We start from the raw sequence: 14,710 nt of genomic DNA, 5'->3' as shown, positions 1-14,710 counted from the left end.
AGCACATTTCTCTAAGTCAACCATTATTCAGTAATTACAACAAATCTGGAAAAATAATTTAGTTTTGTTAAAATGTCTTTAAAGATTATTTTTATGCATTTCATAAAATTCGTATTGTAATCTTGCTGCTGTTGAAATTCAATTTGCACATTTTTGCTAAATGCATATATATATATATATATATATATATATATATATATATTACTTAAAATGCAAAGAAAATTTAGAAGCTAGTCATATGGTTAACCAAATGTCAATAACAAGCCTTTGGGTCATGTTAAACTTTTATTTATTATGGCTACTGACCACATGGCTGGGGCTGAAACAATGCCTGTATAACAAGAACATTCTTAGGTGATCTTTAAAAAGCAGAGTGTTGTTTATTTATCAGATATCACCATTCTGGCAAAAAATCTCATTTGGCAATGGGTAACCTTGCTGCCACTACTGCAAAATGCTCCACAAGAAGTTGATACTACATTAATGATTCCTATAACATGACTTTGCTTTAAGTTCACAATATCCTAGATTAACAGCTAACGCCTTATATTGCTAATGTCAACTCATTTGCCACTATCATAGTCAACATAAAACTGAATGGCACTGAAGATACTTAAAGACACATTTTATAGCCTCAAAGTTAAAAAAAAAAACTGGCAAATATACAGACACCATACAGAAAACAAAGCAGCAAAGCTGTCAAATGTTCAGACATTATGCAGAAAAAAGTGCACTAAATAATGTTTTGGACAATTTTGATGCACTGTTACATAATGCTTTAAAACAGCATAATCACTCTTACCCTCTTACATTATGTACTACAGGTAACGTGGATATTGAAAAACTAGCAAGTGATTCGATTCCATGTGATATATAACAGAGACTGAAAATGCTAATGTGTGAAAAATGAAAAATGAGAATGATAACCATAAATGTAAACTGATAATGCTAAGTTTTAAAGCAACTTGCCTCTTTACCAAAGAAAGCCACACTGTAAATTTTAAGTAAAACAAAAAAAAAAAAATACGGTCTGGCAGTTATGGGGCGAACGTCACCAAAATTGTGCAAAAAAAACCAGAATAATTACCATAAATGAAAACCAATCATGCTGATTTTCGAAAGCAACCTGCCTTTTTACCAAACAAAACCAATTGGTAAATTTGAAGTAAAAATACGGTTTGGAAGTTATGGGGTGAACTTCATGTGTCAGACAGCAATGGCGACAGTGACTACGCAGATGGAAAGACCAATCAGAATATATACAGACACTAACAGTGTCTGTACATAAAAAATAATTAAAAAGGAAAATTCAATTTAAATAATTTGTAACTAATATCAATATATTACACACACCCAGTTTTACATTTACAATCAATAGCTGAAAAAGTTTTGAACTGCTTGTCACTTCCAATTGCTGCACAACATGCTTTGCAATACAAAATTGTGAAACCACTAAATAAGAATGGAAATTCAGTACTCGTTCTACATAAAGACCAACCTTTTAAAATAAACTTTTAATTTACCCTTCAACATGAGGAAGAAATAGATTTTAAATTTTGGTAGCTTATTACCACAGTCCATAGGGATCCTTATTAAATCATGCCAGTGCCCTTAAAGAAATTAACCCCAAACTTTGGGCAACCTCTTAAAATTGCAGAGGTCACACTCATTGCACTTGTGGTCAGGGCCTCAATACAAAAAAAAAAAAAAAAAAAAAAAAAAAAACTAAGAGAGATCTCTTTCAGATAAACAACCAGAAGAAAGCCAATAACAATGTGCTTCCTATCAAAGATATTTAGTGAGTAGATCAAAGGTGGCACACACATGTATATAGACATTTATAAGACTCAAAGAAATAATAAATGATGCTTTAAGTAAGATGGGCAATTTTCACACTCATTATCTTTTTAGTAAAGCAGAGAAAAAGGTAACATTTAAGTGACACTCAAAATGCAACAGACTAATTGGTGATAACTATAAAAGAGAAAAAGACAATTACTGGTATAGTCCCTGCACCAAGGGATAAATTATCTGTTTTTAAATTTTACGTTCACAAAAGTAAAACACAATCTCTTACTGTTTGTGTACTGTAGAATGCTACATAACCATAAACCTTGCTGATGAAAATGCTGTTGCCAGTTACTCTGAGACTCGTAGCCAATAAAATCACTTGTTGGCTAAACTGCTTTTTCCTGTATTCTCCTAACTGGGATGAGATGCATTCTCTAAGGTTATTCACTTTCAAGTGACCCACCTAATATCAAATTTTCAGATTGTGACAGCTTATAAACAGTATCATTCTTCGTGCACATTTAACACAGTCCACTTCTTGTTTGCTGAAGAGTTAGCCTCCCTATGCAGGATTTTTAACATAAAAACAGTAATTTTTAGGTAAATATATCATTAAAAGGTATAGGGTAAACAATGACACTGATGACAAGGACAAAAACAGTGATCAGAATACATACAAAGTAAAGTTTTAAGTAAAACAAAAATATCATTGGAAGTTATAGAGTATAGCCCTAACCAACTACCAGATATGGCACTGAAGGATCATGAATTCACCGTTAGATCAGATTGCGTTACCGGTTTTCAAGGTGTGTATCAGTGCGCATTTCACAGTATCATACCCCAGGGCAAATTTTGTCATCATATATACTTGCCCCGTCAAACACATCCATCCCTGTAGCCATGAAAACTTTATTTAACTCTCTTAAAAAGAGGATATGCTTCTGCTGACAGAATTAGATCTACGATACTAAATTAATATTAAAAGATTGCTCCTATTTATTTACATAACATCATTGGCTATGTTCAAACCTGAACTTAATGTTAAAAAATCACGGTATTGTTCAATTTATTACATAAAACAGGGAAAATAGCAGCAGCGCATGTATTTTGATGAAATGCACTACTTTCCAACCCTGCGCAGAATCATTGCTATCACATTGTGTACCAGGCAAGAGGGTGCCACTTCTGTTACTTCAAGTCTGTAATGATACACACCTTGAAAACCAGTAGCGTGATCTGATCTACTGTGAATTCTGGATCATTCGGTGCAGCGTCTAGTAGTTGGGTAGGCCTGGAGTGAACACTGATGACAAGGACAGACAGTGATCAGAATATACATTTTAAGTGTCTGTATATGAAAATACATTTCACTTTAACTCATTTTATTACATAATGCTTGGAAACCTAATCTTCATATATATCACACTCACCAAAGTTATTATTAAAGGCCCACTCCCAATGAAGCTATCGTTTTACATAGATTGATCTAATTCTATGGGGACTCTTGCTGAATGCAATGACAGATTAACAGATAAGCAAACCTCATTTCCACCTTGTAAAATCACCAGCTTTTCTGTATTCTGCTCCACAAGGAAGCATGTCTATCTGATTGCAATCAGCAAGATCTACGTAGAATGACAGTTTCACTGGTAATGAGCAAGTCCTAAGAAACAGTTTAACTGATGTCTACCAGAGGTGGTTGGTTAGCGAGTTAAAAAAATTGTTTTCATGAAAATTTCAGCAACAGGAATGGCCTTAGGTTACCTAAAACATTAAATGTACTCAATTAAACAGGCTAACCTATTTAATTCAGTGCAAACAAATGGTTAGTCATCAAAACATGTGCTCAAATAATTTGAATACATTTGATCTAAAAATTCCAGAACAACTGAAGTTTTTCTCTGTATAGCCATATGCATCTAACCAAGAGAGTAACTTCCAGTATGTAACCCACATTTAGAAAGTAGATCTACTCCCTTAATTTAACAATAAAGACCAAATTCGTTATTTCCAAAACAGAAATATGGGTAGAATGATAATAAATAACTTCAAATATCACAAAATAAACAATAACTTTTGGAAAATTATCCGCTGCTGCCATGCACAATTTTCTAATAAATTTCACTAGTACTTTAAACCAAAATACATGTATATAAAAACAGCTCTTAATTCAAACTAAACAAGAACACACTGTTTTAAAACTTTCATCAGTAATGATTCTCTGTAACCTGCTTATGCACACACATAAAGCTAATAAAAAGAGTTTAATTAAATTTGATGCAATAAAAAATACTACCACAAATAAATTAAAGAATGTAGCTAACCTCATGGAAAAAATAACTTCATATGGAAGATGATAGCACACAAAAAGTTTAAAATGTAAAGAGAAACAAAGAAAATATTAACTTCATTACAGCCTGAGATTGAAATGAACTTCTCAACTCCTGAAAATGCTGGTTCCTGAAAATTACACATGAAGATATTCCACAAAGTCATCTTTTTAGCATTGGCAATCAATAGCTAATCATCTTGAGTAAAATCTTTTATCATTTCTAAGTTTCTTGAGACTGTTTTTTAACACATACAAAACATTCTAAGTAACTTCAACCAAGATCTAATAAACAAGTTGCTGACCAAAAATGGGTTTCATTGAACTGGAAACTTCAAAACTGCAAAAAATCAGAGACTACTGGAAAAATAGCTTTCTTTCCACAAATCTGTCTGCCAAAAATACCCCAAACATTTATCAGCTAAATACAAATCTACAGTATATAAAAGCAAACAAATTTAAAATAAAAATTTTCCCCTACTCTGCCGGACTAATGTCATTTAGTAATATAAAATTTTACAATAAAATGTTCCCATGTTCATGCCATAGGGCTATGTAGTATTATAATAGACTTTTTTCTTGAAACTGGGGCAGCTATACTATGATATAAAATTATGGGTTCAAACTAGCTTTTGTTCAGTTAAAGGGGGGGGGATCTAAATTTTGAACAAAATTAGCAATAAAAATGGCGAGAAGGGTTTTTTTTTCTTTTTCTGCAATCCAATGGCCATGAAAAGTTATTTGTAAGCCAACCTGATTCTCTTGAAAAATCAGTGACATAATATGACCTACATCTTCATTCTACACTTTACTTATCAAAAACAGTTCAGACACCATGTTTTCAATATCAACATATGTGTTTTAGCAGACCATACATAATTACCTGATTGCTGAAAATTCATTGCAACTGTAAGTGTACAATTTACAGCTGTATATTTAATAAATTATTTTTAAAATTCAGTGCTCTGTATTAACAGCATACATTTAATGATAGGCAAGCCAGTGCAGTACCTTTCACAGTTAAGCTTTCCTAAATTTCTAATAAATTGAAAAAATAAACTATGGACATACACAACTTTAAATCATCCAACCAGTATTACTTGAGGTAATATAACAATTGTTATGACAATATAGTCTTGAGCAAGTGTGCTGTACACGAATAAACACAGGCAATCCTATGTACATGCGTTTTTTCAAAATAACACTTAATGATAAAAATATTTAACATAGTCACACCATCTCACAAAAATTATTTAATCCCAATCTTTCAGTTTTTTTTCTGTGCACTACTGGATAAACTCTTAAAATGGAAAAGTTTTAAATCATATGTATGTGTATACCCTGTTCAAATTCAAGAAAGATGTTCATATATGATTCTATTTGCCAATTTTATATGCTGAGTACATTTATACAATAACTCAGTTGTATCAATATGAAAAATGAAATATTTTGACATATTAGGTGCAAACCAAAAAAAAAAAATCCTTTTTCCAAGCCTTTCCTGAAGTCCAATATCTCATATAATAAAAGCACACATAGTGGACACTGCCTTCAATCCTGCTGTGGACTTCTTCTGTGGTTCTTTCTAATATAGTGTTTTTTTCTAATCAACATTTAAATTAATTGTTGCAAGCCTATCTCTTTTTGTGCACAGCAACTAAGCTTTTTTTCACAGTGATTTACAAGGCGTCATGTCCCATGTACACTAGGCTGTTTTAGTACCTTTCCATCACTGCAGGGATCACAATTTTTTTTATCTTTCACATGTTCGAGTTGACCTCTGCTATGGCCCCCACTTTGTCCCTTTATACCAAATAGTTGGCTGTCCATAATGCTGGTAAGTGGAACATTTCTCAAAAGATACTTAACCAGAAGCTGCTGCATGAGACCCATTGGAGCAAGACTTGAGGCTTGTGTGACCTTAATACACCACATTATAATCAAACCCTATTGATCACTAGTTGCAAGGCTGTTACAAGTGTTTTGAACTGTTCCATACACTCACAAAACCCCTAAGCAACAGATGAAGGTGATGAAGAGACCAAGAAGAGAGATCACTTGGATTCCCTGTGACCAATGGTGAGAATAGACCAAACATTTGTTCTCCAAGCAGTCACAAGTCCTTAAAATTCAAAAGTAACCTAATTTGTTCAATTCTAAATGCTATAGTAAAAGCAAACTAGACATATTACCCTAAAAATCGCCTAATAAAATGACAACAATTATCAGATATGATAATGTAAACAAACATTTGGACAATTTTTTTTCACAGGAAATAAGCCTCTTTAACCTACCAATGTCTTTAAAACACACATAAGTGACCAAAGTTACCTCTCCCCCACACAAAATATAACAAGTATATATAGTGCATCCTTCCAGTAGTTTGACACACATTTGATTTTAATATCAATGTTAACGAGCAATTATTAATACAAATATCTATATCATTGCTTTTCTGGAACCTATTTTGGCAACACCATCTTTTTTCCCAATAAAAATGGCACCATTTACCCTCCACCCAAAAATTAGGTACTTGTAATGTATTTCTACAAAAGATTCCTGCACCTGCCTCTCATTTGGTATACAATGTATTTTTGAAAAAGTAAGACATTAAACAAACCATAGAGAGCTACTGCATGGCAAGAAGTTTACTCGATGTAATGTTAATTTGGTGATCAGTCTTACATGATCATCTCAAAACCATCCTAGCAATCACTAAAGCTTTGAATTTCTGTATCCTCTTATATGGTCTTTACAAGCTTTCAACAAACATTATCCAGTGACCTCAAATTATCAACTTTGAAAGACATAAACAATGTAACTCGCCTCACCTTCTCACTCAAGGCCAGTTCACACATGACACCTTTTTATAATACCATAAATATTTTGAGTTCAGTATTTCATGTGGTAACTTTTACAACATGGCTATATACCTTAAGTTTATCACCAAACATATTGCATACTGTAACATTAAAAGAATGAAACCTGTTCATAACCTGTTTATACAGGTACTCTCTACTTGGTTTGGGTTTTCATTTTGAAAAAAAAAGGGTTAAAACTGGCATTGCCTCTACCTGGCTAATTAAAAATGGTTAAATGAGCTCTGGCATTTCTTCTGAACACAATTGGTCATTTAATGACAAAAACACTCATAAACAGTTAACATGTCAAGTATATTCAATATGGGCAAGAACTGTTAATTAATAAGTTTATGGCACTATGAACATATTACTTCTATGAAAGTTACTGAAGACTAAATATCTCCACCATCAGAGGTTCCATGCTGTGAATGTCTGCCTCTGAGGCTTTCTTGCTGGCTTCTTCGGCTCTCTCTCTCAAATGAACTAACTTCATAATGAGCTTGGGAAAAATTTTCCTTGCTTCAGACAATGGATATATTGACTCCAAGTACCTATGCAGAAGTTCTGCAAATGTTTCTTGAGCAGTGCTGACAATCTCCAGGTTCCCTAAACCAGGACGGTCAGGTGAGAAAATCTCTATTAGAAGAAGACATAGCATTGTCTTAAGGTCATTTTTCGCCAACCTATGGAACTGACAAAAGAAATCTGTCTCATTGGAGCTTAGTAAGGAGGGAACCTTCAGTGTACTTTGAGCAGTTTCATTTTGTCTGGAAAAGGTAAAAGCAGAGATTCCTGGGTTGAACATCATGGCACCACGTAGCATCAGTATACACATTATGCCTCCCTAAAATGTAAAATCAAAGATATGGTCATTCATAGGCAGAACACTTCTTATATTATAAATCCTTTTGTATATTATGGATCAGTTTACTTTAAAAAATATTAAAACTTGCCCAAAAGAAATGATTGTACCAGCTTGTGGTTAAAATTCTTTTTAGCTGAGATACTTTCAAATATCCAGCTGCATGCCATATATTGCCCCTTTCTAATAAGATTTCTCTGTACATGTAACAAATGTCAAGTAGTCCTTCCTGTTGAAAGCCTTGCTTACCTTCAAAAGAGCTATCTGGTCTTCCTGGCAAAGACTTCGAAAGTAAGGGATGGTTTTACAGAATTTTATGAGCCGCCTTATAAATGTGTCAGCCATGTTGTACAAATGTCCATGGGAGGAAGGGGTTTCAGTGAGACGGCTGGCTACAGATTCAGAATAGGGTGAATTGAGGACCCTGTTATAATTATCCTCCAGTTCTTTTAATAGTTTCAGGTTTGTTTGGCTTAGAGGTATTGGTTTGTCTGCTGAAATAGTATCTGGTTTGAAAACATCTGAAGAAGAATTGCTGTTGTCCGAGGAGAAATACTCCTGGGAACTTGCAATGGGGGTACACCCAGAGCTGGTAGAGGCTTGGCTGTAAAGATCTGTAGGTTCTGGTTTCACTTCAACACTAAGGTCACACGACTCTAAACTTTTTCGTTTCCTAGGTGCTATTTTTTTCCTTTTCTTCAGCTGTTCTTCATCTGGATCAATGAAAAAAGTCCACCATAATTTTAGTTTATATTCATAAGCATTATTCCCTTTCTCAATGAAAAACTGCTAAGAAACAACTACCTTCAGTGAAAATCCTTAAAAAAAACCCTTAAAGTTTCATTCTGATATAAATTTATTCTTATGATGTAACTTTATGAAAAATAGTGCCATAAAGTCCATCAACTTTCTGTAACAGCAGAGATGAAATAACATACTTAATATCCAATCTTTCTTCATGCCCATTTCCAGACATTTATCCAAGCGGCATTTTGTACAAAACTTCCTTGAGAACTTATCTAGAGTACAGTTGCTGTCAAAATTGCACTTCAGGGGCTGAAAAAAAAAAAAAAAACAAAGTTGATATGATAAGTCAGGGTATAACTACTCTTCCTGTATATCGGGAATTTCCCCAGGATAGCAGTAACAAACTACACCCAAAAGCAGGTGGTGAGTAGCAATACAGTGTGACGAGGAAGTGTGTCATGTACTCTTTTCATGAGTTCTTTTCCACTTTCCACTTTAAATACATCATAAAAGTATAACAAAATAATACTATTCCTTTTTATTATTATTTTCTTAATATCACTATGATTATCTTTAACTATCTATAATTATCTTTAATTATAATCTTTTATTCTAATTCCACAAATTTTGATTGATTCAGCAATCATTTTCTTAGGCAACTGGCTGGGAAACCTTGCTGGGCTTGGCATGTCACAGTTAATTCCTTTTGCAAGAAAATTTTAAGTGAAACGTGAATGATTCATTATCTATCATGATATCACCAAACACAATGCTGTAAACTCAACTGTGATTTTGACACACTTAAATACTGGTATTATTTCATATCTTTCATTTCATTAATTCCAGTTTTAGAATATTAGAATAAAAGAAATGCAGCCTAATTCTAAATACAATAAAAATGCAAGACAAAAATGGTGAGGCATGGGACAGATGCTGTATGGTATGAGTCATTTTTCATAAGAGAACTTCGGGGAGATCCTTACCCTACTCTTTTGAGCATTCCTCCGAAAGAAAGCTTTACAAGATTCACATGTAATGGCACCAAAGTTGTAGCCAAATGCACGGTCCCTGCAAACACAACATGTGAGTTCTCCTTGTTGCCGCACACTCCTGTTACGTCTCTTTGGTTCTTGGAGCTTCATTCCTTTATCCTGGAAAAGAAAGACCGGAGTCGTACTAACATCAGTCAACTGTGTTAATCTCGACAGTTAATTAAAAGGAATTCAATTGGACAAATGCATGATATGCTTATGCTAATCCATCTGGCTTAAAATCAGGAAAAGAACTGTGACTTGTCCGAGTTGTTAGACACCTGCAGCTTCTAATGTAAAAGGTGTCTCATCTTCTATATCTAAAAGAACCTCCAGCTGCATAACACTACCCGATTCATATCATTGCTACAAAATAAAATAGATAGCAACAGGCCTTATAAACTGATTAGCAGTTTGGGAACTTAGGCCTCAGATTAGTGAGCATGAATGCCAAAATTAATGACCGAAACACAGTTTCATGGCACGCATGTAGAAATAGCACGCACGAGCACCATGCTACAATCCACTAATTATTAATCCCCTTACCTATCCATTTATTACATTTTGTATGTGCCGGAGCTTGTCAATAAAGCGCATTGCTTGTTTGGATGGTAGTTCATAGAAACCCATTAGTTTAAATTGTTGTGAGGCTATTTGTTTTTGTTTTATTTTTTCAAATAATAAAGTAAATCCATGAAAACAGATATCTGTGAGTTGACAGCCATATTTCATCTAGTCCAAGCTTTGACTTGTTTGAGTGACCACTGCAACTAACATCACTTCTCTGTCACTTAAGCTCTAGCCTGGTCAGAATAGCAAAATTACCATTTTCGTACATAAAATGCTAAGAAAAATAGGCATGTCAGCATACATTTAAAAACTTACAGAAAGAGGAAATATTTTTGAGGCTTTTAAATGCAAATCACAGGCTTATTCCAAATGATGCTACAAAACTTTTCAAAGCTGAAGTTCACCTGTACCATTTTTCCATCTCATAAATATAGAATTATTTTCACCGTGCATACATTATCTTATTTCAAGATTAATACCTCCAAGAAGACACTTACCAGTAATCAAATGAGTAATGATAGTGCTAACCAAGTTATTTCATTTCACACAACAAAAGAAGTCAACTGAATATGATACTGTCATAAATTTCCCTGCCAAAGGGTTACTTGAAGTGACTGATGCAAACTCCTTGCATTTTGACATTTATAAATTTCTTCTCTTTCATTTCCCTTAATATTTGTGAAGCACAAGACATATTTGCAATGCACCATTACAGTTGGAAATTGATCAATATCTCAAGCACAATTAAAGCTGCTTCAAGATAAACAGGGAAATAAAGAAAACCTTCTCCAAGGAAAATCAGAAGATATATGCCAATGGAGGTCTTCTGAACCTGAAGCAGGCAATAGGGCCATTACAAATTAGTATGTTCCCAATCCTCTGTTCCCCTAGTATGTCTTGTGGAAATTTCTTTATTTCTATTGCAATTTAACGTGCTGAAAAAAGTTTTCAATACTGTTTAGTCAAGGAGTCCAATCATTTCGAATTTTTATATGCAGCTTTGAAAAAATATTTTTCTGGTTTTTATAGTTCACTATGGGAAAGACAATTTAAATAAACTTCTAAAGCATTTAAACCAAAAGAAAAGTCAATAATGTAGCATATATAATAGGCACAAAAGCACTTTACCACAACTTTGCAAAATAAATTAACTTTATAAAGACAATTTAATATTTTTAATTAGCAATATACAGTAAAGTGCCATGAATTTCATACAAAAGAAAATAATTAAAATAAGGAAAAGGTCGTTGTAGTCAAAATTTATGAAATGGGAAGAGCTCAGAACTTCCAGCTGTTCAAAATTTATGAAATTCTGTCTTTTTTGACTGGAAGTTGTCTGTTCATCACTAGGCCCTGTGTTACCTTTCCTCATGATTTCTGTGTCAGTTATCATATTGAATAAAAGGTAAGTGTCAGTAATTGCGGCACAAGAAATAATCTTCCTTTTACTCAAGCATTACATGTGCAGCCCAAGGTGTGAGATAACAATCGGTACAGCTGGCTTGGGACGCAAAACAGCATCATCTCACCATTGCAAGGGTTTCATTAAGATAACTGGAAAATCAATTAAGAGCTGCACTGTCACGCTAGCATATTTTATCTTAGCACTCTGAGATAATGGGGGCGCAAAAGTTGTCTAGTGTTTGGTTTCCAGTTTCATTTTTCAAAACCAAAGAGAGAAAAAAGAAAGCTCTATAAATTGAATCATATCTTTGAAATATCATTTTTGAAGATTCTCTATTCTTAGTCTAGTATCATTCTTCTAGCATCATTCTTCATATATATTGTGAAGTAAAAGACAATCTAGTGTACGTATCACAGAAATAAAACTCTTCCCACTCACAGGACTTAGGGCTCATTCCCAATGAAACTATTGTTCTATGCAGTTTGATCCAACTCTGCAGGGACTCTTGCTGAATGCAATCAGATTAACACATTAACACACCTCCTCTTGTTTCCAACGTACTCATATAATCACCAGCTTTTCTGTATCATACTCAACATCAGGGAGACACTTCGAACTTATAGCTGGTGGCATAATTTTTAACATGGGATAATTAATGCTTCTTTTCTGGTCTCTTGCCATTCTCTGGGTTTTTCTAAGCACAGTATTAATTTTTCTGAGGAAAAGGGCAATATTTTCTTAATCGCAAGTCATTCATCAACCTGTTCCTACACTTGGGGCCCCTTTCCATCCATACCACTGATATATGTAGATCCAACCAACTCAGTGGGGACTCTCACTGAATGCAATCAGTTTAACAAGCCTCTTTCAGGTGTTAAGCAGCATGCAGAAAGGATGGTGATTAAGGATGTATGTTGGAAACAAGAGGAGGCATGTCATTCAGTTAAGCTGGGCTCTGTAACTGGAAAGCAGCTCGAATTGCGACCGAGTGCAAGCATTTCTATTCCATAACTCGGCATTTACCCACCTCAAAATGAACGGCTATTCTCGCGATTCACGACGCTTTGGAGTTACAGAGCCCTGACTGACTTGGTGAGTCACTGCAATGGGAATGATCTATAAAGACCAATGATGGCAGTGGGAAAGGGGTCTTGGATTCGATGCCCTATTACAATTTTAATTTATTATTTAGTCCTAAATGATTGGTCAGTCATTTAGAACAACATAGCCTTCCACATTTATGGCCTACTTTCACAAAAGGAGATGGCCTGGTATTTTGAATCATGGCCCTGTAATATGTATAATACAGACATCGCAAGCTGCCATGAAGACTGAGAAATTTATAAGGACACTAGGTATGCTTCAGATAAATGAGTATTTAAACTTTTTTATCTTTTATATTTGAATTGGGAAATATAAGAAGCTTTGCAGGATATAAATATGACCTGGGGCTTTTCAAATGCATGGAGACTTACAACATTAATTTTGCCATAAAAAGGTCTATTATGCACATCTTTAATTTTTGCAACATTGTAAGAGTTAATGGGGCTACTGAAACTTTATTATGCAATCCATTTCTTGCATCCTAAATATCTGTTATTTTTTGTGGTATATTGCCAGTATATAAGTATGTTTTAAGCTGAGAAGGTTAAATCCATTTACACATAGAGAATTCAAAAGAGATATTATGTGTAACATGTTTTTTTGTATTGAATGCCTCTCTGATCCATCATGCAAAACAACCACATTTCTTTGAAATGAAATAAACTGATGTACGTAAAATAGCTGTTGTTGGATTTCCAGGAAAAATTCTCTGACACTTCAGAAACAGACAAATAGAACAAGGACTCAGTACATCACCCAAGGGCACTTTACATTACAAAGATGTTCTGCAATTAGGATGCAGTATAGTTGCAGCATAAATGAATCAAGAACGCTTCCTTAAAAGAGACAGGGCCTTATGTTTAGATAACTTTTTGAATTATGAAAATGAATGTGGCTATGATGTCTTATAATGTGTATAACTCCATTTTTGGACATATTTTAAAGACAGTCTAAACTGCAAAGAAAGATAATCTTATTTACTAGCCATGCTTATTGATTTGTATGTCAGAAAAATGAAATATGCAATATATCAACAAATAAAAGAATCTCCAGATGACCTTTTGTGAGAATCGTACTTCAGAATTATTCTACTGCACAAAATAAGAAAACAAATATTTTCCGTATATTTTCTGCTTTCTGTCTGTTGTTTTGGGAATAAGTAGTACATTGAGTGGTATACTTTGAGAGATTGACTATTTTTATTTATTTATTTATTTATTTATTTATTTATTTATTTATTATCACCTCACTGATGAAAGAAATAAAAAGTAGCAAGTTCTGAATAATAATTAATCTGAACAACAATTGTTTTATCATCCTTTCATCCTGCAGTTTCATGGACTAAGTCAACATGGTGATGTCCTCAATCTGCTTAGGAAACTAGACCCAAGGCCCATACCTTACTTAACCTTGACCGAGACCTCCATGTCTAGGTTAGCATCATGTTTCCTAGGTGTCGGATTTAGGTGTGAAATCTTCATTCACATAGGTGGTGGACCAAAATGCTGTGTTTTTGATAAAGCAAAAAATGCATCTTAAACTGCCTGGCAGTGGCTTTGTTTTAAACCACCATTTTAAACTGTCCTGAAAAATCTATCAAGATTTGTCAACAACTTTTTCCTTAATATTGCTATCAAACAGCCAGCAAAAACATAAACTCGTTGGCAAAGGAAATAATATAGACAACTTAGTTATTTATCTATACCAAGCATTTATTCTAAAAATTAAGACTAAAATCCAAAAATTCTGAGTAAAATTTATTGTCACTGGCAGCAAGTCACCCTGGGCTTAAACTAAAATATGGGAAACGTGCTGCCATTTCACTAAAAAATATGATTTCTGACAACAAGATAAAGCATTGTCACACAACATGAAATTCCCCATTATTGATTTAAGCCCCTCAGCAATCATCAACAACTTAGAAAAAAGTCATTTTTTTATTATTTTATAAAATCAGAAGCATAAATTCTTTTTCCATGTCTATGCATAGATTTCTTTCAGCACTGTCTC

At 33.8% G+C, this 14,710-nt stretch overlaps 1 protein-coding gene across 6 annotated transcripts in view; it reads right to left on the bottom strand.

Moving 5' to 3' along the window:
* Positions 1–272: 272 nt before the first annotated feature.
* LOC106160755 (vitamin D3 receptor) overlaps positions 273–14,710 on the bottom strand; it is a 34,229-nt gene continuing 19,791 nt past the window's right edge. For all 6 annotated transcript variants that reach the window (XM_087012655.1, XM_087012645.1, XM_087012673.1 and 3 more), the window contains 4 exons: positions 9,574–9,741; positions 8,782–8,899; positions 8,093–8,556; positions 273–7,825 (listed from right to left, as the gene is read on the bottom strand). In XM_087012655.1, the coding sequence (XP_086868781.1) occupies positions 7,364–7,825; positions 8,093–8,556; positions 8,782–8,899; positions 9,574–9,741 (1,212 nt within the window). In that variant the 3' untranslated portion in view covers positions 273–7,363. The remainder of the gene's footprint in view (positions 7,826–8,092; positions 8,557–8,781; positions 8,900–9,573; positions 9,742–14,710) is intronic.

The sequence above is a fragment of the Lingula anatina genome, chromosome 1 (assembly GCF_051362555.1).
Source record: "Lingula anatina isolate TDL-2025a chromosome 1, LinAna3.0, whole genome shotgun sequence".
Lineage (NCBI taxonomy): Eukaryota > Metazoa > Brachiopoda > Lingulata > Lingulida > Lingulidae > Lingula > Lingula anatina.
Note: the sequence above shows the minus strand (reverse complement) of the source record. Positions and strands in the feature narration are given on the sequence as shown.